Raw genomic sequence first — 26,033 nt, forward strand, 5'->3', positions numbered from 1 at the left:
ATCAGCAGCAACATATCGAGAGGGATTTGTACCTGCAACCACAATCTGCAGCCAAACGCTCTAACCACTGGGCTATACTGAGCTATCTTGTATACATTTCCACTTATCTGTCAGAGGTGTGCTTATACGCCTGTGTGTCATCACCTTGACCCTGCAGCAATGTCTCCATTTAAGAGACCTTCACCTCGACCCTGCAGCAATGTCTCTATTTAAGAGACCTGGACTCAGTCGCCACACCCCCTAGAGCAGGCTTCTCCAATCCTGGTCCTCGAGGGCCTCTGTCCCGCATTTCCCTGATCCCGCCCACCTGTTTCAAATATATTGGGTCATTTTCTAGCTCTGTAGAAGCCTGGTAACGAGCATGCATTTGAATCAGGTGTGTTGGAGCCTAGAAACATCCAAAACATGCAGGACAGCGGTTCCCTGAGGACAGGATTAAGAACCACTGACCTAGAGCATCTTGGAAGCTTCATTCATCAAAGCATTCATTAGTTTGTCCATCAGAGATGGGAAGAGAAGCATTGATGAAACAATGCTCTCCTGTTTGTGTGTGTGTGTGTGTGTGTGTGTGTGTGTGTGTGTGTGTGTGTGTGTGTGTGTGTGTGTGTGTGTGTGTGTGTGTGTGTGTGTGTGTGTGTGTGTGTGTGTGTGTGTGCAGTCTACGGTTTGAACCAGCGCCGTGCCGTGAGTTGGAGGAGAAATCAATGGATTTACCATTTGTCTTAGTCCCAATCAGCAGTACTGAAAAATAATAACTGATATCATATAACTCACCGTCATGTTCCTGGTGTTGTTCGCCGTATTTCTTTGTATTCCTTAACTTTAGTTACAGAAGGGAAGTTGTGGAGGACAGGTCATCGTGTCGTTACCACGTGCAACATAACAGCATACCAGTTAAATATCCGAGACCATCTATGGGCCAGACTGAGCCTGGCACCGGAGTCGTCTTGACCCAGTCAGGGGTGTTTGGGGTCAGCCTGACCCGGTCAGGGGTGTTTGGGGTCTGAGACAGAAGGATATCTGATAGGGAGAACCTTATGGACACATGATAACTGTCTTGTCTGGGATTGAGAGTTTGCCTTCTTTTTGTTGAACACTTGTTGATATTTATTGTGGTCCTTGAATTCCCATTTAAAAATAACATTCTCTGATCTTCCATGTCTCAGAGAGATTTGGCAGCAGACCATGTTTGTGTGTTTGATTCATTCGTGATTCTGGAGTACAGTTCTAGAGATGCTACACTATTATCCACTAGTAAGGGTTTTGTACACCTCTTTGAGTCGTGTCCACCCAATAAAAGTTGCAGTGAGTCATGTATCTCTAGGCTACATACTATACTATACACTATACTATATAATAGAATACATACTGATATACAGGCTGCAGAGAAACATGTCCACTAGAATGCATGCTATACACTCCTGTATTATACACTACTATATTATATTGTACTATGTTTTACAGACAGGCTGCAGTGACTCATATGTCCACTAGGCTGCAGGGAGCGGACTGTTGAGCTGTTGCCAGACTGACCTCATCCTCTGGCTCCTGAAATCGACACCATCTGTAGCGGGATGAGGCAGACAGAAAGAGCTCTGTCTGTGTTCCCTCCACCACTGTGACACTGTGGCTGGAGGAGGGTGGTGTGACATGAGTAGAGTGATGGAGGGAGGGAGATGGAAATAGGGAGAGCGATATATAGGGAGAGAGACGGGAATGGGGGAGAGAGAAATAGGGAGGGAAGGAGAGACACGGAGAGAGTGAGAAATTTAGAAAAAAGGGGAGAGAGAAAAATACAGAGAGACTTCTCATTGTCTGTCACGCGTCTACCATTCGGAACCCGTTGCAGCTTGGAGGTTAAAGTTCACCCACCCTGACTGAAGTGAGAGGGTGGAGATGTCACCCCAGGAACACATGTGACACGAGGCAATACCCTTCTCACACTGTTCCTGGTAGCTGAGATGTGGTTATTATACACTGTGTCTGATAAACACAGCACATTTTCTTGACCCAGCACACCAAACTCTGGTTAGAAATATACACTACTGAGCCTTGATTCTCTGCTGGATGTTCTAAATTCACTATGTATATGACACTGCGTGTCCTGAATGAATAAAATGTCAAATGTGTCACCTCTGAACTGTGTCTGCCCCTCAGAGGATCCAGTGGAGGTCTCCAGGAGATTGTTTACAAATAAAAAAACACTAAAAGCTAGTGAGTGATATTGGAGAAATGAGAGGTTTCGTATGTGCTGATGTTAATCACAATAACCTGATTAGCTTCTCCCTTATTATCTGTTCATTTATCCTGTTTTACGGTTCATTCATGTGTTCATGTGATGACAGAGTGTTCATGTGATGACAGTGTGTTCATGTGTTCATGTGATGACAGAGTGTTCATGTGATGACAGTGTGTTCATGTGATGACAGTGTGTTCATGTGTTCATGTGATGACAGTGACTCTGCTAGTAGCACTGTATGTCCAAACGGGTCATATTCATGTTGACGTGTTTGTTAAACTCTGTCTCCAATCAGACGGTTGTTAAGACTTAGGTTTAGAAACTAAACCGATTACTCCATTCCAGAAGACATACAGATCTCATCCACAATGAAAATTGAATCAGGAATGTAAACACAAGGGCACTGATAAGCTGCACTTTACTTTTCCACCACTATTTAAAAAATAAGTTTAAACTGTTAAAAAAGAGATTATATATTCATACAGGCATATTGGTGAACACCTACAGTACAGTACTCAAACAGTAGTCTTTGTGGAAGAAACTAAAGGATTTTCCATGGCATGTTAATCCTAATAAGTCTTACCTTATGTTACCTTATCAATACCTTATAATACAATGAGTGCAATATTATACAATGTAATGTATTCATCAGATATACGAACACATCATGCACATTAATGTAATGTGTTAATTTAAATCTATCACATTATAACATAGTCTAATACTTCATAATATAAGATATTAATATCGTCACATACAGTAGGATAAGATTTGGCCTACCGATTAGGATTAACATGAGACAATGGAAATCCTTTAATTTATCCTATAAATTATTCACAGTATTGTATATTTTCTGGGCTCTACCACACCTGATTCTAATAATTAACTGGATGATGTGTTGAATCTGATTAGTTACTACTGAGGTTGGACCTACAAGAGGGTAGCTCCCCAAGGAGCCCTGGGCTAGGACATTAGACACCAAACGAGTCAACACATGATACAGATGAATAAGGCAAGCTGAAGCAGTAGAATGGACAGCGCTGGTTGGTGAAGATGAGGGGGGGCTGTCGCGGCAAGTCTCTTGGCGTCTTTGGACGCATAGACGTCACGACTGAAGGTCGGATGGACGTGTCGAAAGTTGTTTCGGAGGTTTTTGACGAGGTCTGCGTCTTCCTCTGTGGAGAATATCCCCGAAGCAAACTGTCTGACCTGGGAGAGTTAATTCAACAGATGGTTAGCTCAGCTCAGTGGTAGAACACTTGGGGTGCAGATCAAGAGGTCTTAAGTTCAAATCCCCCCCTCCCGTCTGTGTGTCACATTGAAGAAAAACATCAGCTGAATGAGCACATTATTTATACACGGTGACTGAGTGAATCTGACAGACCTGAGAGTATGATAAGGAGATGGGAACTTCATAAACGGACCATACCACCACCGGGGAACAAGGAGGGGTGGTGAGGCTGCCATGGTAACGGTAGTACTGGCCCATGTTGTTTTCAGGTAATAGGCCAATCAGAGGGAAAGGTTTGACCGATGCCGTATGCCCTTGAGGGATGGAGGGATGCATGACCATAATGATGAAGAGAAGACATTCATAATGACTACACAGGCTTTGACCCTTATAATACTACACAGGCTTTTATCTTTATAACACAAGTGGGAATGATTAGATACCAATTGAGAAAGATTGAAACGTTGCTTGATACAGACCTTTATAAGCAACTAAAGAAAGTAATCGGGATATCTGACTGAATGGGACATGGTCTGCATAAACAACCTGTGAAACGATAATTAAAGAATGTACAGTATGTATTAATATACAAACATCACACGGTCCAAAAAGCATAAACTACAAAACTACTAAACAAAGTTTACATCAATGAAGACCCCCAGCACGGCCAAACCAGTCGGGTCATCAAAGGCAGCTGTGAGGTTGGGATGGATCGACTTCATGTTAACGATGTGCATCTGTAAAGAAAAACACAAAAACCGAAGAAAAAAAAAAAACCTCTGCTTCACCTTTTTAACCTACCATAGCAGAATTAGGACAAAGCTTTTAAGTTAACACATTTTTTTGCCCCAACTCCCCCACCACCCCCTTGGGTTCAAACCAACACCCCCAGTACAGCCAGCATCCCTCCTCTCACCTCCATGGGGTAGCGGCGCCCGTTCATCGTGTGCTCCGAGCCGTTGGAGGAGGTGCTTCCCCAGTGGAAATGCAGCTGGACGGTGTGATACACCCCTGGAAGACCTCCTCCGCTCACCGACATCCCGCTCCCCACCTCCAGAACAACTGCACACGGCACACACACAGTCCCTCAGACCTGACAGGGATGCATCGCACACGGCACACAGAGCCACACCCTCGCAGAGAGCCTGTGGACCGTGTCACGGGTAGTTGTTTCACGATACGGTACATTTCGTTGTTCGTTTGGCGGATACTTTTATTCAAAGCGACAAACTCGAGGATGAGAAGGGTTCTGAGTCGTTCTGTGTTTTGGTGGCCAGTCAAGAAATGGTCTGTATTTACTCGCCACATTACAAAGGAATCCCAACATCTCAGCTATACCAGGCATAGTGTCTCAGCGCTAGGTTGTACTTGCTCCATGCCTATGAAAGTACAGCCAAAGGCGTCATCACGTTTGCGGGTGACACCACAGTGATTGGTCTGATCTCCTCCAGGGATTTCAGGGAATTGGCTGACAGGGGAGAGGTGTCAAACCTAGTAGCCTGGTGTCAGGAGAGCAACCTGGCCTTGAACACCAGCAAGACAAAGGTGATGATTGTTGATGACATTTACATTTAGTCATTTAGCAGACGCTCTTATCCAGAGCGACTTACAGTAAGTACAGGGTCATTCCCCCCGAGGCAAGTAGGGTGAAGTGCCTTGCCCAATGTCATTTGGCATGGCCGGGAATCGATCTGGCAACCTTCAGATTACTAGTCTGATTCCCTAACCGCTCAGCCATCCGACTCCCTATGACGAACTGGTTCCACGACAACATCTTCCCCCAGACGGTGGCATACTCAACGGGTAGTTATCCATGGAGCTCCCTTGTCTGGCCCACCCTCCAGAACCTCCTCCCCCTGAAGTATCTGCCTCCATACTGGACTATATCCATACCAACACCCCTCACCTCTGTTACCCAGCCCCTGAACATTCTGCCCCCCTCCCCCCCCACCCACCCCAAACCATCTGCCCCCCATACCTGACTCGTAGGGTAAACTCACTGGAATGTCCATTGTTCTTCAGTTTCCAGCGTCCTGATTGGACAGTGTCGAAGCCTTCCAGCTCTAGGGCCTCCAGAGTGTTGTTTCTAGTCATGTGATGATCCAGGTTGATGGGAGAGTGGTGCTCGTCCAGCAAGGGGTGGCAGGAAGAGTATATTTCACCCCAGGCATAGGGGTCTGAGTGGGGCAAACTACACTGAACTTAAGGTATTCAAAGGATAACAGGTTCTATACTAAATGAATGTGAGGTTATTTAATTCTCTCTGTGTCATCTTATGCTCATAAACAAAAAATGAAAATGTTATGACTTACCACAGTGATTCTCCTCATAACAGAAATCATCTAATGAGTAATGAGTAGAATGATTAACTTTAATTCACAATTTAAGTTCACAAAAGTAGCCTACTAATGAGCAGGCCTACAAATAATTATACTTGCAGTGTGTGCTATGTATTTACCCCTAAGGAGTAGCGTCAGGAGAGCATTTGAAAGTTGGAGACACAGAGTAAAGTTGCATAATGTGATTTGAACATTCCAGTTTAATATTTTCCGATAGAAAAAAAACTAAGCAACAGCCTCTTTAGTATGGCCTCATAAAGTACAAATTGGCAGGTAACATTGGCAGGTAACACTAGCATAGTAGTAGCATTGCTACGGCTGGACTATAATGCTAACGCTAGGTAACTTAGCGCGGCAGTTAACGCTAGTCTAACTAAGCTAGCTAGCTTAGCTAGACAACTGTTAGGGAAAATAACTTGCGCTGTGGGGACAGTTGGAAATATTTGGAACTCACTCTTTAAAAGGTTATTAGAGGGAAATACTATAGAAATATTCTCAACATGTATCTGCAGGATTTTTAAATTATATAAAAGTCTATTGATTTAGTTATCTATGGAGGAAGTTATTAATTTCTTAAATCGTGTACATGACAAAATTAGCCTAATCAAAATAAAAAGTGACAAAAAAAGTGACAATAAAAAATCTAATTTTACACTTACCGCAATGACCATCATCACAGAAGTCATCTAAAAGAACCGTTCATTAGATAATCTGCACAAATAGCCTATTTAGCCTAATTATTTGTCAAATAGTTTCTTTAAAAAAATGATTAGCTTCGGTGTGCTGCTTACCCGTGTATGAGCCATAGACAATCATCATCAGGAGGAAAGTGATCGCAAAAATCATCCTGTTTAAATGGAGGTACACAGACCTAATATTTGTCTAATTATGTATTTTCAAGGAGAGAAGCCAAGTCGGTGCTTATGGATCTGCGCATGCCAACCTTTTAACAGGACTTGCGGGGACAGAGTGAACCCCCACCCCTCGTCTGGTCAATGGAGTGTGTCATTATAGTGCCCTTTGCTGTTAACGCGCACCAGGCGTGGAGAGACGCCCGCCCTCGTTTAGCATAATACATGAGATAAGGGTTTACGTATCGAACTTGCAGGATATTGATTGAGATTTAATTAAAGTATTAAGCAGGGTGGACAATAGAACCATAATGCTTTAACCTTTAGCTTCAGGTCCTGTGACGATATTACACGGAGATTGTGTTAATGGAGAATGCAACCCATACCGTTGTTGGCTCGTGGATTTTCATAGGTGATTAGAAGTCCGTCTCATCCAAGTAAGACACGTCACACAACAGCTAGGCCATAACACAGCAGTACAAGGCATCGTCTTTGGTCCTAAAAGGGTATCACTATGGGGCTTTCTATAAAGAATCTCCATCTATTAGCCAAAGGACAGAAACTCCCTGGGCAGTAGCCTACTCTATCAGCAACACACTGTGTCGCTGTTCCGGGATTTCCCATTTCTCACCTTAATCCTCTTGACATTTGGTCACAGAGACGCCGAGATTGAGGGATTTCCTTGAAAATTCAGAAGGGTCCTCACAGACCGCCAAATGCCAAGTCCAGTGAACCATATTAGCCCATTGTGACTGAGCCCTCCCCTCCCGCTCGCCCATGTTAAGATAGGCCTATTTATAATATTATTTTAAATGAGTCATTCAACAAAAGTTATTCATGATGGACTTTATTTGGCATTTGATTAGATGTCTACCTCAGAAAAAAAACACAAAGCCCCCTGCAAATGAAGCATCATTTCGGGTTAAAAGCTATAAAATATAGCAAAATGTAGGCTATTAAATGTTGCATTTTACGTAAAACATTTTAAACCCATTTAAAAGTATTTTCACACCACCATAGCTCATCAACAACATTAATGGATTCCTCTTTTAAAGATACAATAGGTAAGATTATTTCAGTAAAAAAAAAAAAACATAAAATGAGGCCGTCTTAATCATTTAGCAACACAAGCAACCCTGTGCCAGTGGAATGTCAATTTCTAATTTTGGAGACTGGCTACTTTCGGGGCCAATTATGTTCCAGCAATCCTGTTCCAGCCAATCACCTTCAGCAAGATGGGCTTTCCTCTTTGGCTTATTTTGTTAAACCACTGTCAATCAAACTCGAGCTACAGCAAAGCAACAGTTTAGACAATTTGGGGCGCTGTTTTTCATATTTGAATTGAATAATTTTACCTATTGCAGCTTTAAGAAATAGGCCCACATTAGCAGTTTCACCTCTGTTATTCATTTTTCAATTATTGTGCATTTCGGTAGAGCGACAATACCGCCATATGGAGGCCAGCAGCCAAATATTGGATGCAGGATTGACTTATTTCACTGTAGGTAAGCTTTAAAATCAGTTTCTCACTGAAACAGGTGGTTTTGTAGAAGTTAGCCTACACAAACTGTGGATATCGCTGCAGTGCACTGCCATCCACTAGGGGTGCAATTTCTGCCTAGTTTAGCCAAACTCCATTTCAGCCTCATCCAACCATTCATATTTTCAAGAAACGTTCTGGTTTTAAGTATTAATATCCTACACAATCCCTTTCTGGGATGTCATTGTTAGTACCTGTCGGTATTTTCACTGCCAAATAAATCAATAGTACTTACGACAAATATCCAGTGATGAGGGTAATATAACCTCCTCAACCTGCCAAAAATATTAAAACTCCAAAATACAGTAGCCTGATACGTTCAAGAGGTGTCACCTGATGGTTGACATGCCAACGGTAAATAATCCTAACTGAAAGACCTAAGGAAGTGTTCAGCATCTTTTCTAAGATGTTCCACAGTTTTAAAAGACAGAACCACTGTACAGAGAATGCAGAAGTTGGGGCATGTACGGGGGGGGGGGGGGGGGGGGGTTGGGGTTCCAAAACATACAGAACAGAGACCTGTAGCCAAGCATCTGAGGTCTGCGCCTGGACCAAGACGAGCAGAGAACGTTCTATTTAAAGTAACAGGCCTACAATTTTAACAATGTTCTCTTAGCATGCCCAATTTTTTTTTTTTCGTAAAGCATGCACTGTAGGTCTGAAAATAGCTGGAAAACACACAAACCAGAAAACAGCGATCCAACTCTGAAGAGACACACCCCTGTACACACATGCACACACTACTTTTCCCACGATAGAGAACACGTGATTTCCTTAATTAATCCACAACGGATTGTCTATGCTGGAGAAAAAAAAAAAAAAAAAAACATTGTTACAATGAAGACCTACTAGATAAACTAAAAATGATGATGTCACATACCATACACATTCCAACATACACACACACAGATGCAGTTCTCAAAGCTGATCTGAAACCATTTTAGTGTTGGTGGCGATGCAACAAAGCATACAGGAGACATGAGGTGTATAATGAGGGTCCTCTACACAGCTGGCTTGAAAACCACCCTGTTATGAGCCTTTGTGCTTATACAGGCCTGGCATTGAGACCTTTCTGCTTCTTTGACCTTTCAACTTCACAGGTGAAAAAGCACAACTAAGTAGCTAAACCAAATCTCTTTGCGTCCCAAGAGTATCAAGTGATTGTCAAAATAGGGTTAAATTAAGTAACTTCAATACATTCTCTGTAGTTTGGAACCAAGTCATCTCTTGGGGGGGGGGGGGGGGGTGTAATGTGCATCACTATGAAGCAAAGAAAAAAGGAAAACAGACAAATGCCAGGCCATTTTTACCAGACAATATAAAAAATGAAAGCAGGTACAATCTTAAACCAGGTTTCATAACCTTTGGGAAATAAAGAAAACACACAATGGATCATGGAACTTACATTTCAGTGGAACTATCTTTTTCCATTTCAGTTCAAAAACATGTATTTAAAAATACCGTCACTCAATCGGTATTCTCAAATACAAAAAAGCAATAATGCCACATCTAAATCATGAGATGTGTAACATGTTTCACCATACAAAAAGTTGTTGATACCAGACTATGCATACTTAGACTTATGCACAAATAATCAACAGGCGATCAATATTCAATACAATTTATCAAGAGAAATACTGATTAGAAAATGTAAATGCCATGATGTGATATTAACTGTAAAGTATCTCTTATTAGAAGCTATATTTGCATTGCCTGCTACCATATTCCTTCGTGTGTAATCAAACTACGCTCAAATCCAACAACAAACACCACAACCTACCCTATTAAATAAAAGTATACAAAAATCAACTTTACCTTAAAACTCACAATAGCTCAGGTTTCACATACTTTTGTTTTGTCGCAACATTAGGGTACAATGTCGCATGTCATAAAAAGACTGAACTGTGAAGTAGAGGTCTGTGTTTGGGATGGTTTCTGTATCACTCATGTTTGATAACTCTTCTTTTCCCTGCTCTATTGAAAAACATTATTATTATTATTATTATTATTGCTGGTCTTGTGTGCACAGCACTGTCGCCTGACCGACCCAGCTGTTGAGGAGTGTCACCCCCCGCCCCCCCCCCTCCGTACCTCATGACTTCTGCAAGGTCAACAAACCTTGTAGCAAAACCCCTTCAATCCAAGTTTTGTGAATAAACCCGGAAGACCACTACAAAGCATTAGTGAGGAAAGGGAACTTTTTCAAAAGGGGTACAGGAAAAATGCATGGTCTTTCCCTTCTCTGTTAGAGAGAAGATGCTCGTCCAAAAACGTTTGTCCTATAACGACGCAAAGCAAAATGTCACAAAAGCTGGTGTGGATTCTTCTGCCGTCATTTCTTTTTACCAGGCACAGACCTGAGGAAGTATTTACAGCTGGGAACCTTGTACATTAGGCTAAAACTCAAACTCTGAGTCCAATTTAAACTAGAACATGAAGCGTAAGCTTCATAACCTGGTATAGTGTTAAGTCTTCTCTGTGCAGAAGCAATCCTCCCTGCCCCTCATTCCTCTTCCATTGACTTCCAGTCCGTAGAGAACTTGGAGGGTCTGCTCCAAACTCCAGGTTAAGACAACCAGTCATCCAGGTCACCTGTAGCTGGTGAGCGTCAGGAAACACCACAAAGCCTCCTTCAGTCCAGCCATAAAAAAGACAGAGAACCAGTTTGTCGAGAGCAGTAGACTGGTCCATCTTCAGCCGTGGTCAAAACAGTTGAACCACCACCTCTTAGTCCCTCATCCACACCTCCTAGTCCCTCATTCACACCTCCTAGTCCCTCATCCACACCTCCTAGTCCCTCGTCCACACCTTCCCTAGATAAAAGGACTGTTTCTGCCCTGCAGCTGCATGGCGGGCCGGTCTGTCACCTCTCCGTCTGCCCAGCCCCCCCTACCCCGCTCCTATACCACAGTGCTGAGGGAGGAGATGCTGCTACAGTCTGCAGGCCTGCAGTCAGGGGCGTGTCCGTCGGTGGGTGTGTCCGGACCCACCAGGAGGGTGCTGCTGTCGATGGAGTCCTCCCGCACCTGGGTGGACGGCGCCGGGGACGCCTCGGGGACGGAGGCGTCGGGGACGTTTGTTTGGAGGACCTCCCCCATGGTGCTCATCTGGCCGGGCACCATGGGAACCACGGTACGGCCTGGGGGACGGACAACAATACTGAGGAGGCGGAGCCAATGAGGAGGTTAGGTTCTATGGGTGGGGGGGTTAATGTAATAAGGGGGAGGAGCCTAGGAGAGGTTTCAACGTGAGAAGGAGAAGCCTAGCTGTATTATACCCTGAGAAGGCGGAATCTGGGAGGGGTTATGGCCTGAGGGGGAGGGGCCTAAGAGAGATTAGGCCAGAAACGGAAGAGCCTGAGAGGGGTTCCACAAAAAGTTTCATGTAAAACATTAGTTTTGTAGGACTGTTGCTCATTCTTTGTCCAAGTAAACTTTATGTGTATAGCACTTTTGAGAATTGTGTAACAAAGTGTTTTGCAATAATCAAATGAACTAAAAGCCAACTGTATAAAGTGAAGAGTGGTCTTACCCAAGTCCACATAGAGGATACGATCTGGGTTGATGGACGCTTCGTAGGGGGGCGGAGGGTCGTCTGGGTGTTGGATGTCGGGGTATTTGTAGGCTGCGTAGGGTGGGGGAGGCTCCTGGAAGTGAAAGGCCCCTCCTTCCCCATCGTCTGAGAGGTGCAGAGGGGTCAGGCCCGTGCCAAATGCATCAGGGCCGTAGTCGAACCCTGGGACTCTCCGGCCCAGGTTGAAATGATGCACTGTGGAGGAAGAGGGAGGCAGAGATGAGAAACTACCAACGCAAAACAGAACGTACGCATACGTTCAGTTATTCGCACAGCGATATCAAGTGAGACATCGACCATAAGATGTAACATCATACGAGATATCACCACAACACATAAGATATCCTGAACTGACAGGCCAAGGTGGAGCAGAGGAGATTTCCCAATAGTTCTTCTCAAGTAATCAAATGACAATGCACTTCTTCTTCTTCTTGTTATAAAGAGGCCCACGGGGCAACACTGACTTCCAACAGAACACCTTCCGAGGTGACTGCAGACCCCCCCCCCCTTCCCAGTCTACAGCGTTGAGGAGGGGGGGGGGGGTGGAGGGTGCACTCACGGTTCCCTCCGATCAGCGTCTCGATGCGTTCCCGGCGGCGCTGCCGCAGCCTGTGCACCATGAAGAGCAGGAGGGAGAGGATGAGGAAGGACGAGATGCAGCTGACTATCAGACGCATCCCACTGGCCATGGAGTCAAACAGACTGCTCCCATCTGCAGCGGGGAGGGGGAGAGGAAAGGGAGAGAGCGAGAGATGGCGGAGGGAGGTAAGAGAGAAGGGGAGAGGGAGGATACAGGGAGAAGGCAGGGAAAGGGGAGACGGGGAAAAAAAAAAAAAAAAACACTAAGTACAACCCTGGCAACGTTCCAATGAGTCCATTCACACGGCGTCCACCATGACCCCTCCCGAGCCAGGAGCATCTGGCTGTACCTGGGTCCAGGCAGGTGAACTTGCAGCACTCCTTGGGGTCCTTGCGGAAGTGCTGACAGCCCTGAGGCCTTTCGCACAGCGCTGCCACGCACATCTCCGGCTCCCCGTCGTGACACGTGCAGCTCAGGCAGGGGTCGTCCCCCTTGGGGGTGAAGTAGTAGCCCTCGTTCACCACGTTGTCCTTGATGTCCACGCACGTCTGCCCTGCGTGGACGCACGGTGGAGACGAGCACGCGTGAAAGAAAATATTTTTTTAATTTTACAAAAACATTTTTTTACTGTTGCTTGGTTTTCTACAGGTACACTTGCACCGATTCATGTTGTTTAATTGTAACTTGTTTAACTACATGCTCTTCTGGTTCTTCCCTTTGGCACTTATTTCTGTTGTTTACAATGTGTGCTTCTTGTTTTGGCTACCCGCAATGTATTTGGGGCTATCTTGTTGTTATTATCAGTGACCTATGCACTTTGTAAAGCTCTCTCTTGGAAGTTGCTTTGGATAAAAGCATCTGTTAAATGAGTAAGGAAGAAGTAACTCAGTATCAAACGTCACACTGGTGGCTGTTTTAAATTGCAGACATTTAGCTATGAGGATGCGTTAGTCATTGCTAGATAGCTAAGGGGCCTGTATTTGTCAGAGACAGCTAGCTATGCCTCTACATTTGTTGAAGCTAGCAATCTATGGGGATGCATTTGACAGGGCTAGCTAGATATCTTGCTCTGGGGATAAATGTGTGTGAGAGGTGTGAGCACGTACTCCTTTTGCAGAGGAAGGGGAACTTCTTGTAGCAGTTCTCAGCGTGCCAGCTATGCAAGCCCCGTTCATTCATGTTCTTGATCTGGAAGCGCTGAAGCTGGGCACAGAACACGTTGTCCTGAGTGGGGGACGCGTCCTCGAAGTTGGCCAGCCCCTCCGGAGGCAAGAACACTTGCATGGAGCCTGTGCAGGGGGCCAAGAGGACAGAAAGCCATGAGCTTCACAACTAATGCAGATGCAGACACTGCTAACAGGGAGTAAAGAGTTTCAACTATTTTAACACATACGATCACTGTATAAATATTGAGTGGCCCCAGCAGCATACAATGACATATACGAATAGATAGAGACAAATCAAGTTCGCACCCACCTTTATATGCCACCTCCCATTTGCCCTCCAGAGAATGGTTCCGATTGGTGATGACATACTGATAGCCCACCCAGAACCTGAACCACAAAGATCGAAAGTAAATAAGATTAAAACAGAGCACACAAACATCTGGTGAGTCCAAACAGATTTGCAGATGTAACCGAGTTGAATGGGTTTGAGTTTGCACCCCGGTGTGGACAAGAGATGGAGGAAAAGATGCTGATAAGCCAAGCCATGAAACCTGTGACTCAGACAAAGCGGACAGGGCACTCACTTGCACTGGTCCCTTCGCTCGCACACTTTCTCGTCAAAGTCCACCTCGATCTTGAGGATGAACTGAAGTTCCTCATTGGTGACGAAGGTAGCCAGCGAGCCGTTGACTTTATGGCAGGTTTCCACTGCCTGCCAGTAGTTCTCATTCTTCAGGTAGACCTTGTAGCAGCTGGCGGTCTTCTCATAGTGGTGCCAGCCGGTGGGGCACTTCTCTGTGGAGCAAAAACAAGAGTTAAGTCTAGCTCAGTGGAAGAGCACTTCACTGTAAATCAAGATGTTGCAGGTTCAAATACTCCCCTTTGTGTATTTTTGGATTATAGCGGCCGCTTTATGAAGATTAGATTTCGAATGAAAGAACTAACAAAAAAAGCACTCAAGAATAAATGTTATCTTGTTTATCCACATGTGTAAGTGCTTGAAAAAAGCCACTAGCTGCCGTTCTGATTGGACGGAAGATTGTCTTATTATAGGTAAATGTGTTTTTTATAGCTGGACGTCTCATAAAAGGAAGGGAATCTTACTGTTGAAGCGCACAGGCTGGGCCACACCAATGACATCTTCAACCTGGTCGAAGCCGTTTCCAAAACGAAACCTCTCCTCCTTTATGGCTGTCAGGGGAGATATGGAAGGAAAGGGAGAGAGAAAAGAGAAAGGTGAGTGTGGGGGGATGGGGATGATAGCGGAGAGACATAAATAGTCAACATTCAGGACCTTGTTATTTGGTTGTATATGTATGGACTTTGGTACCATTTCCAAAAGGTTACCTAAAAAAAATCACGAAACTGACAAGTACAGTGTAGACTACACACACACACACACAAATCAAAAGCAAACTAAAACGGTGGCCAAGGCAACCTACATCAACAAACATAGTCATGATAAACATGTAAAAATTCAAGGGACAAAAAAAAACTATCTAGCAGTCCAACCTGGAGGGTTGTGTGAGTAAGAGTCAGACAGACAGACAATTCAATTTGAATAGAGCTTCAAAAAGAACTTAGGGTTAACAGCATGCGATGACAAATGAAAGCCAATCGTGTCCAGCCCTGTGTTTGGATGGCCGGCTTAGGGGCGAGGGCTGAGGCCACGCTCGAGAGGTCATGTAGTTAGGTAGTCAGGTGGCCGGTTAGGGAATTGGACTAGTAATCCAAAGGTTGCTGGTTTGATTCCCGGCTGTGCCATATGACGTTGGGCAAGGCACTTCACCCTACTTTCCTCTGGGAGAATGTCCCTGTACCAACTGCAAGTCGCTCTGGATAAGAGCGTCTGCTAAATAACTGAATGTAAATGTAGTTTGTGTTACTCACGGGGACAGTCCACCTCGTCACTCTTGTCCTCGCAGGCCGTCCAGCCGTCACACTGCCAGGCCATAGGGATACACTGCATCTTTCCACTCCGGCAGGCGAACTGGCCAGGGTTGCAGCGGAGCTCTGGAACACACACACACACACACACACACAGAGAGCCAGGTGAGACGTATCTCACAACCCACAGCCTGTCACGCAGACACACAGCAGTACGAATCTATCCGTCGGTCTGTCAATCCATCTATTTGTCCCTGTCCTTCCATCTATCCGTCTGTCTATTTGTCCTTTCATCCATCTTTTTATCTGTCTGTCTATGTTTCCTGTCTATCTAGCTATACTGTTATCTAGCATTTCTTCTCCCCGATAGAAAAAGCCTTAGTTTACAGTTTACTTTACCAGCAAGAATATCCTTACATGACAGAAATGCAGTGATAGTGTATCTCAATAATATCCTCATAAACAAACGTTGACCCAAAGCTACAGGCCCTGATGATGACTGGCTAATAGGCTGGTAAAACAGTGCGGTAATAATGCTGTAATAAGTCAAGTCATTTTGATATTGTACTTTAAAATCTTTATCACACACAGAAAAACAGAACATCCACAATAGTAAGTTCTCTGATCCATGCTGGAGCTTTAGAAAGACCCAGACTCCAGAACATTAAACCCCAAAATTCTGCTCCATCACGAGGCCAAGATCAAAACCTTCCGCCTGGCATTCTCATGTCGTCCTTGACGACATACAGTAACACAAGAGCAGTGCTAAGTGGGTCAGAGTCTCTATGCCATGTGTGATGAGCATGAGCCCAGCCACAGGGATGGGACCAGGCTCAGGGCTTTCACCTGCAAAGCCCAACAGCGGGGCTAGCAGAGGCGACCCTTCACATTCTCGCCTTAAAAAAAGTGGTCAAGGCCCAGAGGCATCAGCAGTACCCCGAATGAGGCTACCCTAAATATCACTGGAGATTGTCCTCACGCGACGCCTAACCCACGAGCAGACTGCTAACATCAAAAGCTCGTTGTGCGGCTTACCTGGCGATAATCTTGTTGCCAGAGCTAACCATGGACCTGAAACAAAATCGAAATCAATTTGAAAAGAAAAAGCAAGATGAAGTCATCTCAGCATAGCCCACTGCCTCTGTGAATAGCATGCTGGGGTAACCCTAACCGAAACATATGGTATGATGTTGACGTCTGTGATTTACACTGACTGTATACTTTAAAACAGGAAGGGATTTTGATTTCCAAGTGTTACAGAAAGGGTCCCTCCTTCCGGTGTGGAAGCTTCCCTCTGTTCACCAGTGGATAATGGTGACTGGGGGAATGTGTCTAGCCTGGGGGAGAGCCATCTGTCCAAGGTGGTTGACTTAAACCAAATGGGGCTAGGACCACCCACTATTCTAGGTGCTTCTAAATGTAAAATCTATTCTATTTGGGTCTCCTATTTATGTTTGTCAACAGATGGCCTCTGGGAATGTTGTCAGTAATTTATCAATACCGACGGACTTGTGAGCTTGTTGACATAATTGAGGGGTATGTCAAAATTCCCGTTGATATACATCATATTGTATATCAGCTGAATTTGCTTTTGTTGTAAAATAGAACCAGATTTCTAACCTGCTGGATTAGGACGGTCATAAAATGCCAGGCCTGCGTCTGTGACTTTTTCCCTTAGACGCCAGTGAAATGCCATCAAGTCTGACCCCTAATAGCTTGGGACTACTTGGCTAACTAAAGACGTTAAATCCCGCTTGGACATTAGAGCACCTGTTCTAACAAACAGCATTAATCTCTCGTACACGAACAGTGAAACAGACACTTTGTTAAATTGTCTGGGTCCAAGAAATCTCTCCCACAACAAGTTATTAAAATGGCCTTCTTTGCCTGATTGTTATTGTTGACTGACAAGCTAACTGGACATTTCTAGTATTAGAATTTCCAACCAGGGTTGACGGGGATAGCAATTATGCAAAAGCTCAAATCCGTTCACTGCACTGTTATACTAGGTACCTAGTGCAGCCGTACAGCAAAATGATGAATACACTGACTGTCACTCATAATATGATGCCATAAAAAATACTGGCAATGCATGCATAATTTATTGTGCTTAATCCACAAAGCTAAGTGTAAGAGCCCGCGCATAGACCAGAATTACCAACGGACGAACAAAATGTGTACCGTGTATGCAGATGCCGAGAAGAGACAACAGAGCTAAGAAGCAGGCCTTGCAAACGCAGCTAGCTTAGCTAATGGCTATGTAACTATTTCAACATTTTTAGATGCAATTGCATTATGGCAATCTTACCTGTCCGTGGTGGATCTGTTACAGTGAGGACGAAGAGGAGAGAGAGAATGACGAAACTACTGCTGTCCGCCTTTGGCAACATTTATCCTCCATTCATAATAACTCTCTACTCAGAAATAAATATACCCAAGGTTTGAACCAGAGTTGGCTTGCAACCCTAGCAGCGCTAAAAATAGTATCTAACCACTCACATTCATTACTGTAAGAGCGTTGGCAACACTCAACCAAATTACGTAATTAATGTAATCATCAGACACCAAACTCCATTCTTAATATTGACTCTATCCCCAATCTTGTGGTTCGGCCTGTCCCCTAGTTCCACAGCGGATCTGAAACAAGATGGCTTCGTCCTCCCAGCTAAACCACAACAATCCCAAACACGCAACATAGCCTATGAACGGAGGGTTCGGGGGCGGGGTTTGTGCAAGGCAAAATGTTGGCAATATTCGCTCTCATTCAGTTATTATCATACAGTCACAAACATGGGACCTAATAAAAGTTATAGAACATTCGTAGAGGAAGATGGCTCGCATTTATTCATTAATTGCATTTTTTTGTTTTGAAAAACGATAAATAGCAATAATAATAGGCTATAGTGATCTGGAAAAAAATTGCCTGTGAATTAACTTGTATTTTACATTGCATTAAGTAAGCAAATTACAAGCATTGTAAGCAGGCCAAGCCTAATGCGATATATACACGTATATTATGTGAAGAAATCAATAAATAAAACCATGGGATGTGTGGTCAAAATATGGTCATTAAAATAACTAACTTTTAGAAACAAATAGGCTATGACACTATAGCCTACTACAAGTGGATGACACTATTTCGCTTAAGGTAAACGTGTGTAATGGTGTGGTATCCATTCACTATGGGCTTGATAATGCAATGGTAAAATAAAACGCCTTGGGTCAAAATTGATATATGCCTGCTATTTAATGTGTTTCACTGTGACGCAATAAATATGCAAGGGAAAGCTCACGTCGTAATATGTCATAAATTACCATTAAGTGTAGAATGAACATTTGCTTGATCAACTTGTAACCTGCCAAGTTTGACATGGGGTCAAGCACAATGGTGAAGTAGAATCAATTGTCAACACAATAAATAATTGACAATGGACGATTCCTGGGTCCTGAGGAAAAGAGGATATACATTGGGCATCAGTCTGGGCGAGGGGTCATATGCAAAAGTCAAATCGGCTTATTCTGAGCGCTTGAAGACGAATGTTGCCATCAAAATTATCAACAAAAAGAAAGCGCCGTCTGATTTCTTGGCAAAATTCTTACCACGGGAACTCGAGATCCTTGCGTCTCTGGACCACTGCAACATTGTCAAAACCTTTGAGATCTTTGATACTTGCCATGGGAAGGTGTACATGATTATGGAGCTTGGTGTGCAGGGGGACCTGTTGGAGTTAATCAAATTTAGAGGCAGTCTACCTGAAGAATTCTGCAAGAAACTATTCCGACAGCTGTCACAGGCGATCAAGTTCCTGCACGACCTAGATGTTGTCCACAGAGACCTGAAATGTGAAAACCTGCTGTTGGACAAGAACTTCAACCTCAAAGTTTCTGACTTTGGTTTCAGCAGGAGGCTCGGTTACGACGGGGATGGACGAATGGTTCTGAGCGAAACTTTTTGCGGCTCTGCGGCATACGCTGCCCCCGAGGTACTAGAGGGAACCCCATACAACCCCAAGGTCTGTGACGTTTGGAGTATGGGAGTCGTTCTGTTCGTCATGATCTGTGGGTCTATGCCCTTCGACGACTCTAACATGAAGAAGATGTTGAGGATTCAGAAGGAGCACCGCGTTGTAGTTCCACGCAGCCAAACCGTCCCGGCAGAGTGCATAGACCTAATATCTCGGCTGCTTAACCCGGACGTGGCCAGGCGAATAGAGATCAATGATATTATTGAGCACCAATGGCTGCAAGACAAATGCAAAGCACAAGGAAGTAAGAAATCATCGGATTTACCCTCTACGTCTAAGGGAGCCGCCTAGGCAGGTACGATACCTCAGCGGCTTCATGATGCAAAAATGACGACCAGGTCTAAACGTAAAATAAAGAAATTACATCTTTGTGAACATCGAGGGCCAACATCTTGACAATGTTCTGTTCAAACTGTAAACTGGTTCAGGTGTTGGGATAGAGTTGTATAACTTGGCAACATGTAAAGACCATTTTAATGGAAAATGCATAGAACAATGACAAAACTAATTTGATAAAGGGCTGTATTTACAAAACAAAATATTGTGCGAAATCCTCATCATAGTTACAGGTTCTTACCAAATCAGTATATATACAGTTAAGGGATATTTCAAATCTTTACACTGAGAACTTACACATGATTTAAAATTAAATTTGAATAATTGAACAATGGCCTTTTAACATATACCTAAAATGGGATCTTGGGTCATTGCTTCAAATCAGTCCTTTTAGCAACAGTTTAACCCTAGAAGAAGTCTGAGGCTTTCCTTCTCTTTGGGAGTTGCAGCAGGTCGTCTGTGATGGAGGCGGGGTCCTGAGAGGCAGGGGTCCTTGCCTTGCCCGGTGTCGGAGTTCCAGAGGGGGTGGAGGGGTCACCCAGGGGGGTCTTGCAGCCTGTGCTGCTGTGGGAGGGCGATGGGGTGTAGCTTGCCCGGAGAGCTTTATCTGTGTATTTGCTTGAGGTCCGGTTTACAAGCCGCTGCAGGGCAGGGGTCAGAGCTGGGCTCAGACCTTTAGGGGTAAGACTGGGAGAGAAAGTTGTGGTTGTTAGGCAACACTACAGCATATAACTACATATTTTCTAAAACAAAAGCTTCATTTTCCAATGGATAATGGCCTTGTTGTGATGGTCTTTTGAAAACGTATCCAGATATATTTCCTACCTGGCCAGGTTCTCTGTGACCTTTCGTAACGCTTCCTGCTTCTTCGCTCTGTTTTTGGCCGCAGCCTCGTTCGCCATTTTCAAACCCAATCTCTCTCTTCTTCCTGGTTCAGGAATCTGTGTGCCCCCCCCCCCAAAAAAAGTTTCATCATGTTAAGTCGTGGTTCCATTACATGTGAGCAACAGCAATAAAGAAAAGAAAGCGTGGGCAAGTAGGCCCACCTTGAAGCATGGCCCGTGGTTTCTCTCTGTAAACGGAGTGTCGGAGCCGTCCAAGCGGAAGGGGGTGCTCTCGATCTCACCCCAGGTCATCAGAGGGGAGTCTGCTACACCTGAGTGCACCACATCAGATCATATTTTTGTATTACAGGGGAGTACAGGTACAGGGGAGTCATATGGCTGAGCGGCGAGGCAGTCGGCCTAGTAATCAGAAGGTTGCCGGATCGATTCCCCGCCGTGCCAAATGACGTTGTGTCCTTGGGCAAGGCACTTCACCCTACTTGCCTACGTACTGTAAGTCGCTCTGGATAAGAGCGTCTGCTAAATGACTAAATGTAAATTATATATTAGACACAGAGTTATAGATACACAAATTACACTGATACTAGGTTATTATCAGGATTCGCCAGGAAATGAGGTGCTAAACAACATGGATCCTCACCTGGTCCCGGGGAGGGAGAGCCTTCGTAGCCGTACCCGTTCACCGTAGGGCCCTCGTGGGGGATGAGTTCTTTGCCATCCGGACCGACTTTACCCTGTTTGAACTGGAGAAGACATTTTTGGAAATGAGATACGTTTTACTTTAATCAGTTAAGCTGGCTTCTTTAAATCTTTACATTTTACACATGCCATTTTGGAAACTACTGGAATGTATGCAGCAAAATAATAGTACAAATAATTACAATTAAACCATAAAAAAAACGAATCTTACCTGTGCATTGAGAGCGGCTGCCTGCTGAATCTGACACTTGTTGAGAGCTTTGCTGAAGGGGTCTCCAATGAAGCGCGTGTTCTTGTGCATTACTTCCCTCGGCTTCTTAAAGAAGTTGTCATCTTTAACACCTGATTAAATAGATCATACACGTCAAAACTCTCAAGTATATTTTTGAAACCATCTTGATGCAACTACCGTTTAATCCCACGTCTTTATTAGTCTTTTATGTGTATATTTCAGTTGTGGGTTTGGCTTCGCCACACTTCTATCCAGCGATATATGACATTGAATAAATACTTATACACACACACACAGATATATATTCATCCGACAGGGAGAATCTCTTTGCAGTAAAATAAATCCTACTAACTCTGCGGTACTCACCCTGTGGGTAGTACATGAGTGCATTCTTGGCTTTGTATTCCCAGGTTTCCAGTCCAGCTTTCACACACTCCAAGGCCTGCTTTTCCGACGAGGGCAGCGCCAAGTTCTCTTCACGTCTCTACATGCAGGAAGAATCAAGACATGTCAACAAGATTAATCCACATACCGGAGGTGAATTATTTAAACCCAATCGTCAATATGAATACAGCCCACGCGTACCACCTTTGGTAGCTAAAATAGAGTTTATGAGGGGTTGTTGGGTTATGTTTCAGATTCAGAGGACGTTCAAAACCCTAGGCAAGCATGGGTGGAAGCAGTACTGATAAGTATACTGACCCCTGTAACACTTGCAAGAAGCTTTTGCAAGTGTTCTCTTGGACAAAAAACTGCAGAGTAACCTACCTGTTTGTATTCAGCTTCAGCCTCATACAACCATGAATGTCTCGCCTTCTCCTTGTCATCCGCAAGCTCCATGATCTGCTCGAACGATGCGTTATCCTCGCTGGTGTTCTTGGCCAGGAAACGATCTAGGCAGGGTAGCTCCTTCTCCTCGCCTTCCTCCTTGTTCACTGCCATTCAAAGACATATACAAAGCAAAGTTTTTTTAATCAAATCATACGACATGTAAAAGTTTACAATCGAAGGCACAGGTTATATGATTCCACCGTAATTTGAGGGTAGACTCTTACCCCCATCTCCTCCTTTCGTTCCAGTCCTGTGTTTTGCAGATGGAGTTGCTGGTCGAATTTCAGGTGTTTCAAAGCTTGAGGGAGTAACGTCTGAAAAGGCAAGTTGTTCATCAGTTTTCTGGGACGGGGGGGAAATGTAAAGTTTAGCAAGCTAGTTTGGGTAACAGTCACTTGTCATAGGTAAACGTACATGGCGCAGTGGAACGGGGTGTAGATTTGGCCATAGATGAACCATATCGGATGGATATTTCTCTCATCTTCTCGAGGTCCCCGCATTCCTCCGCTTCAAGGTAGTCCTTTTGGGCTTGCAGTTTTGTCACGTCGGGGAAAAAGTCTCTCTGAATGATCTTTTCAAGGCTCTGTGCAAGGATATAAACACAATTAGCAAGGGAGTAGTTAGCTTGATACTCGTAGCTACGTAGGTTAGGTCGGTGACACCATATTGACTATCACAACAATTGAGCATGGATGGTTACGTTACGGTCTGGTGGCGTTTAGTTACCTCAATGTAACCTTCTTCATCGAGAACTTTTCGGTTTGACTTATTCTCTTGTTCGTCCTCGGCTTGCTGTCGAACAGCAACTGTTGTGACTGTATTTGATATAACAAGTGGTCCCGACATCAACGTCTTTCTCACACTCCCGTCCATTATCGCCGTTGACTAGGTTAGCTAGGTAGCTAGTTAGCTTACAACAGTAGGCAGCTAAGACTGAGAAAGGCTAGTCTTGATCTCGAGGCCTGGCTCCTATTAAACAACTGAAAAACTGAATTTTCGTTTGTAAATTATAAATCCCCTAAACGCGTGGAAGTGTAGCTAAATGACTTGGATCAAGCTACCGATCTACAATGGTAAGATGTCGATGTTTTGCTGGAACTCATGCGAACAACGTAGACAAGACGACGACTTGACGTCACCGGACCTTGTCGTACGTGACAAAAAAAACTGATACAAAAAAAGAACTGACCGACTTCACGTGCTTCACTTCAAAACAGGGAGGATTGATTGGATAAAAACAGGAGATTTACATTTAAATAGCCTACCTTATGCTTTAAACGCAGTAGTCTTTAATTTTCTCTGATCAAAATCGACTAACGTGTTGACTATATATGTAAATTAACACACTATTTTCTTGAATTCTCCATTGGTGTTGATATTTGGAAATCAAGATGATTAATTTTCTATGTATTTCACATCAAATGTCAGTCTTTTTTGACGTCTCCACTTGGCCCTTCGGTTTTTAAACCACACCTAAAAATGAGATAAATATCGTCAGTCTTATTTAGAATGATTGTGAGAGATAGCTACAGGGAGGTTTTTTACAAACAACATTACTTTTCTTTTCATAAAAATACACATTTGGCCTATTTTGCTTATTTTCCTAGACATCAAGGGCTGTTTGCACAAAACACGTAAAAATGTTCCTGAAAGAAATTAAGCCTTGAGTAATATTTAAGGGGGAACGTGTGTTGTGCAACCGGCCTCTGTGTCCTCTCTCGTGGGAAAACCTCTACTAACGTGGCTGTTGCAAAATCCTCACCTCCACTCTCTCCTCCCGTAAACGTGTGCGCAAAGCTAGTTTTTCTCTGGCGTTGACATCTGGGTATTGGTTCTGAAGAAACAGCTCCTCCAGCGCATCCAACTGGTCCTCGGTGAATATGGTGCGGTGACGACGGGTCCGTCTCTGAATCTGACTGAAAGAATGCTCATCTCTGGAATTGTCTTCGATTCTGCCCGCGTCCAAAAACCTTCGTCTGGACAACGCATACTGGCATGCTAAATTGAAGAAAAAATAGGTTGCCTATATGTCAAACTAAGAAAAATGGGTCAAACTAATATGCCAGTCACACAGTCAATCTTACATGCAATCATTGTAAACAATAATTGTTTGAGTTTGTAGGCTTTAACTATATTTTCTGATCTTACTTTCAGGTAGAAAATCAGGTTGAAACACTTCTCCACAGTGAGAACAGTAACAGCAGTAGAGACAGCTATGCTGACCAGCTTCCTGGCTTCCGGACGCAGCGCTGTCACATTTGTCCGCCTCCCCCCCATGTCCTGTCTTGGAGAGGGTCACACCCGAATGCTCGTCGCTACTGTTTGGAAACGTGTTTAGAATGTTGTCAATGGTGAATGGAACCTTGTGTCTTTCCATCTTTGCCGATCAACCTTCAACTTTAAAAGCAAGCTATCTGATAAAAAAACATTCCAGCAGTTTTCAGGATGGATGGACTTTTATGTCCCTTTTCCTCTGTGCACATCACTATACTGAGTCTCTGGCTCCTATTTTATAAGTGAAATTAGCAGGAAAAAAGATCCACATCGTAATCCCCCATATATGGACCATACACATAAAATGGCAGAAACTTAATTCTCAGCTAATCTGGGCAGTTTTGTGAGAGGGTTAGGAAGGATGGAGGGATTCGGCTAATCTTTCGTTGTTGCTTTCTCAAAAAGAAATCAGATTTCACTGCATTAAATGAGGGGTAGAGAGCTTCTAAGATCCTCATTGTTGTGGTTTTAGAGAAAAGGGGATTGCTTGGCATTAGAAACCTGGGCTTAAAGATGAACCCTTTGGTGTGACCAAGGACCTATTCGGTTTTCTTGAGGATTAGCCCTTAACGGCGTTTCTTCACAGGACATAACTGTTCCAGTCAGGTTATATGCCAACAGAATATGTTCCTTACTATTTACCAAAATCTGAAACCATGAAGGACCTCACAATACAAATAGGCCGAAGGCTACTGCACATACCGTCTGACATACATCATTTATACAGTACGGAATGACAGCTGCAATGTATTTGAATCTGAACATCAGAATGTAGAAGTGATAGCATGGTGCTCCTCCTAAAGTGCAGTTGCTTTTTTTCATTAAGTGCAGTCATTCAGAAAAATGTTTCTGACATTGTATAATGTTGAGGTGAAGCTATTATTTATTTATTCCTGGTCAAATCCTTGGATTTTATACAAGGCACTATACCTTTTTTTTTTATCAAAGAATTAATGGATTTTCAAAATCTGTCTTAAGCTTTCGAGATAAGAGCTTTCCAAGAAAGAATAAACAGCCCTCATCCCTTTCAGTGGGATTTAATAGCTTACAGATTGTTGATGTATCTTTTTTTTTTTGCTGCTGTTAAGATAGTTATCTTTGGTCTTTGTGCTTCTCAGTAAAAGGTAGGCCTATTGTATACCATTCAGACTGGTCCCATGTGCAAGATTCATTACTGGGGATTAGTATGGAAGAGAGTAGGATTGTTGCAATAAAGTAACCTACTGCAATTTAATGGTTTAGAACTTTAATTTAATTTGGATGATTAGAAAGGCATATAATTTAACTTTCAGTTAATCTCCAAATATTATTACATACTATATGCTACTATGTTGTAGTCTCTCCCATTATTTAAATAAAAATGCTTAACCTATACAAAACCTGAG

The 26,033-nt window shown here is 43.8% G+C and overlaps 5 protein-coding genes across 10 annotated transcripts; 1 reads left to right on the plus strand and 4 right to left on the minus strand.

Moving 5' to 3' along the window:
- Window positions 1-2,850: 2,850 nt before the first annotated feature.
- Window positions 2,851-7,394, minus strand: car15 (carbonic anhydrase 15). 2 transcript variants are annotated; one of them, XM_084688031.1, is made up of 9 exons: window positions 6,601-7,394; window positions 6,469-6,495; window positions 5,783-5,812; window positions 5,471-5,647; window positions 4,387-4,532; window positions 4,115-4,207; window positions 3,950-4,016; window positions 3,624-3,784; window positions 2,851-3,448 (listed from the first exon to the last, which is right to left on the minus strand). In XM_084688031.1, exons 1-9 carry the CDS (start codon window positions 6,653-6,655, stop codon window positions 3,227-3,229), a joined length of 978 nt encoding a protein of 325 aa, XP_084544157.1. In that variant the 5' UTR covers window positions 6,656-7,394; the 3' UTR covers window positions 2,851-3,226. The 2 variants fall into 2 exon arrangements, with proteins under 2 accessions (XP_084544157.1, XP_084544158.1); XM_084688032.1 differs by lacking the exon at window positions 6,469-6,495.
- Window positions 7,395-7,491: 97 nt separating this feature from the next.
- Window positions 7,492-18,065, minus strand: dgcr2 (DiGeorge syndrome critical region gene 2). 5 transcript variants are annotated; one of them, XM_084687563.1, is made up of 12 exons: window positions 17,906-18,065; window positions 17,715-17,729; window positions 16,442-16,477; window positions 15,410-15,532; window positions 14,624-14,710; window positions 14,104-14,314; window positions 13,830-13,906; window positions 13,460-13,642; window positions 12,703-12,906; window positions 12,333-12,485; window positions 11,732-11,968; window positions 7,492-11,339 (listed from the first exon to the last, which is right to left on the minus strand). In XM_084687563.1, exons 4-12 carry the CDS (start codon window positions 15,486-15,488, stop codon window positions 11,101-11,103), a joined length of 1,470 nt encoding a protein of 489 aa, XP_084543689.1. In that variant the 5' UTR covers window positions 15,489-15,532; window positions 16,442-16,477; window positions 17,715-17,729; window positions 17,906-18,065; the 3' UTR covers window positions 7,492-11,100. The 5 variants fall into 5 exon arrangements, with proteins under 5 accessions (XP_084543689.1, XP_084543688.1, XP_084543686.1 ...); XM_084687562.1 differs by lacking the exon at window positions 16,442-16,477; XM_084687560.1 differs by having other exon boundaries at window positions 17,715-18,065.
- Window positions 18,066-18,735: 670 nt separating this feature from the next.
- On the plus strand, window positions 18,736-19,801 carry LOC146236927 (testis-specific serine/threonine-protein kinase 1-like). Its single transcript, XM_084687641.1, has one exon. The coding sequence runs from the start codon at window positions 18,835-18,837 to the stop codon at window positions 19,720-19,722; it is 888 nt and encodes a 295-aa protein (XP_084543767.1). The 5' UTR covers window positions 18,736-18,834; the 3' UTR covers window positions 19,723-19,801.
- An 86-nt stretch (window positions 19,802-19,887) lies between these two features.
- ess2 (ess-2 spliceosome associated protein) lies at window positions 19,888-23,467 on the minus strand. The gene is made up of 10 exons (XM_084687631.1): window positions 23,101-23,467; window positions 22,789-22,957; window positions 22,599-22,688; window positions 22,312-22,478; window positions 21,910-22,027; window positions 21,523-21,653; window positions 21,253-21,355; window positions 20,814-20,923; window positions 20,593-20,708; window positions 19,888-20,454 (listed from the first exon to the last, which is right to left on the minus strand). The coding sequence occupies exons 1-10, from the start codon at window positions 23,245-23,247 to the stop codon at window positions 20,175-20,177; spliced, it is 1,431 nt and encodes a 476-aa protein (XP_084543757.1). The 5' UTR covers window positions 23,248-23,467; the 3' UTR covers window positions 19,888-20,174.
- A 171-nt stretch (window positions 23,468-23,638) lies between these two features.
- Window positions 23,639-24,812, minus strand: LOC146236929 (uncharacterized). Its single transcript, XM_084687648.1, has 3 exons — window positions 24,523-24,812; window positions 24,137-24,372; window positions 23,639-23,847 (listed from the first exon to the last, which is right to left on the minus strand). The coding sequence occupies exons 1-3, from the start codon at window positions 24,749-24,751 to the stop codon at window positions 23,770-23,772; spliced, it is 543 nt and encodes a 180-aa protein (XP_084543774.1). The 5' UTR covers window positions 24,752-24,812; the 3' UTR covers window positions 23,639-23,769.
- Window positions 24,813-26,033: the final 1,221 nt, after the last annotated feature.

This window comes from Hypomesus nipponensis, chromosome 22, assembly GCF_054491055.1.
Source record: "Hypomesus nipponensis isolate SF chromosome 22, ASM5449105v1, whole genome shotgun sequence".
NCBI classification, from domain to species: domain Eukaryota; kingdom Metazoa; phylum Chordata; class Actinopteri; order Osmeriformes; family Osmeridae; genus Hypomesus; species Hypomesus nipponensis.

Bases quoted from the DNA above. Each gene is read 5' to 3' on its own strand.
- ess2 (XM_084687631.1), bottom strand. From the start codon at position 23,247: ATGGACGGGAGTGTGAGAAAGACGTTGATGTCGGGACCACTTGTTATA. The intron at 22,958-23,100 runs GTAACTAAACGC...ATCCTTGCACAG, and splicing joins ATGAAGAAGGTTACATTGAG to AGCCTTGAAAAGATCATTCA. The intron at 20,709-20,813 runs GTGGGCCTACTT...GGGGGCACACAG, and splicing joins ACCACGGGCCATGCTTCAAG to ATTCCTGAACCAGGAAGAAG.
- LOC146236929 (XM_084687648.1), bottom strand. From the start codon at position 24,751: ATGGAAAGACACAAGGTTCCATTCACCATTGACAACATTCTAAACACG. The intron at 24,373-24,522 runs GTAAGATCAGAA...TCTTCAATTTAG, and splicing joins ACCTGATTTTCTACCTGAAA to CATGCCAGTATGCGTTGTCC. The intron at 23,848-24,136 runs GTGAGGATTTTG...TCTCATTTTTAG, and splicing joins TACGGGAGGAGAGAGTGGAG to GTGTGGTTTAAAAACCGAAG.
- car15 (XM_084688031.1), bottom strand. From the start codon at position 6,655: ATGATTTTTGCGATCACTTTCCTCCTGATGATGATTGTCTATGGCTCA. The intron at 4,533-5,470 runs GTGAGTTTACCC...TGCCGTGTGCAG, and splicing joins GAAGAACAATGGACATTCCA to TTGTTCTGGAGGTGGGGAGC. The intron at 3,449-3,623 runs GTCTGTCAGATT...TAACTCTCCCAG, and splicing joins TCTCCTTATCATACTCTCAG to GTCAGACAGTTTGCTTCGGG.
- LOC146236927 (XM_084687641.1), top strand. From the start codon at position 18,835: ATGGACGATTCCTGGGTCCTGAGGAAAAGAGGATATACATTGGGCATC.
- dgcr2 (XM_084687560.1), bottom strand. From the start codon at position 17,796: ATGTTGCCAAAGGCGGACAGCAGTAGTTTCGTCATTCTCTCTCTCCTC. The intron at 16,478-17,714 runs GTAAGATTGCCA...ATTTTGTTTCAG, and splicing joins AACAGATCCACCACGGACAG to GTCCATGGTTAGCTCTGGCA. The intron at 12,486-12,702 runs GTACAGCCAGAT...TCCCCGCTGCAG, and splicing joins GTTCACCTGCCTGGACCCAG to ATGGGAGCAGTCTGTTTGAC.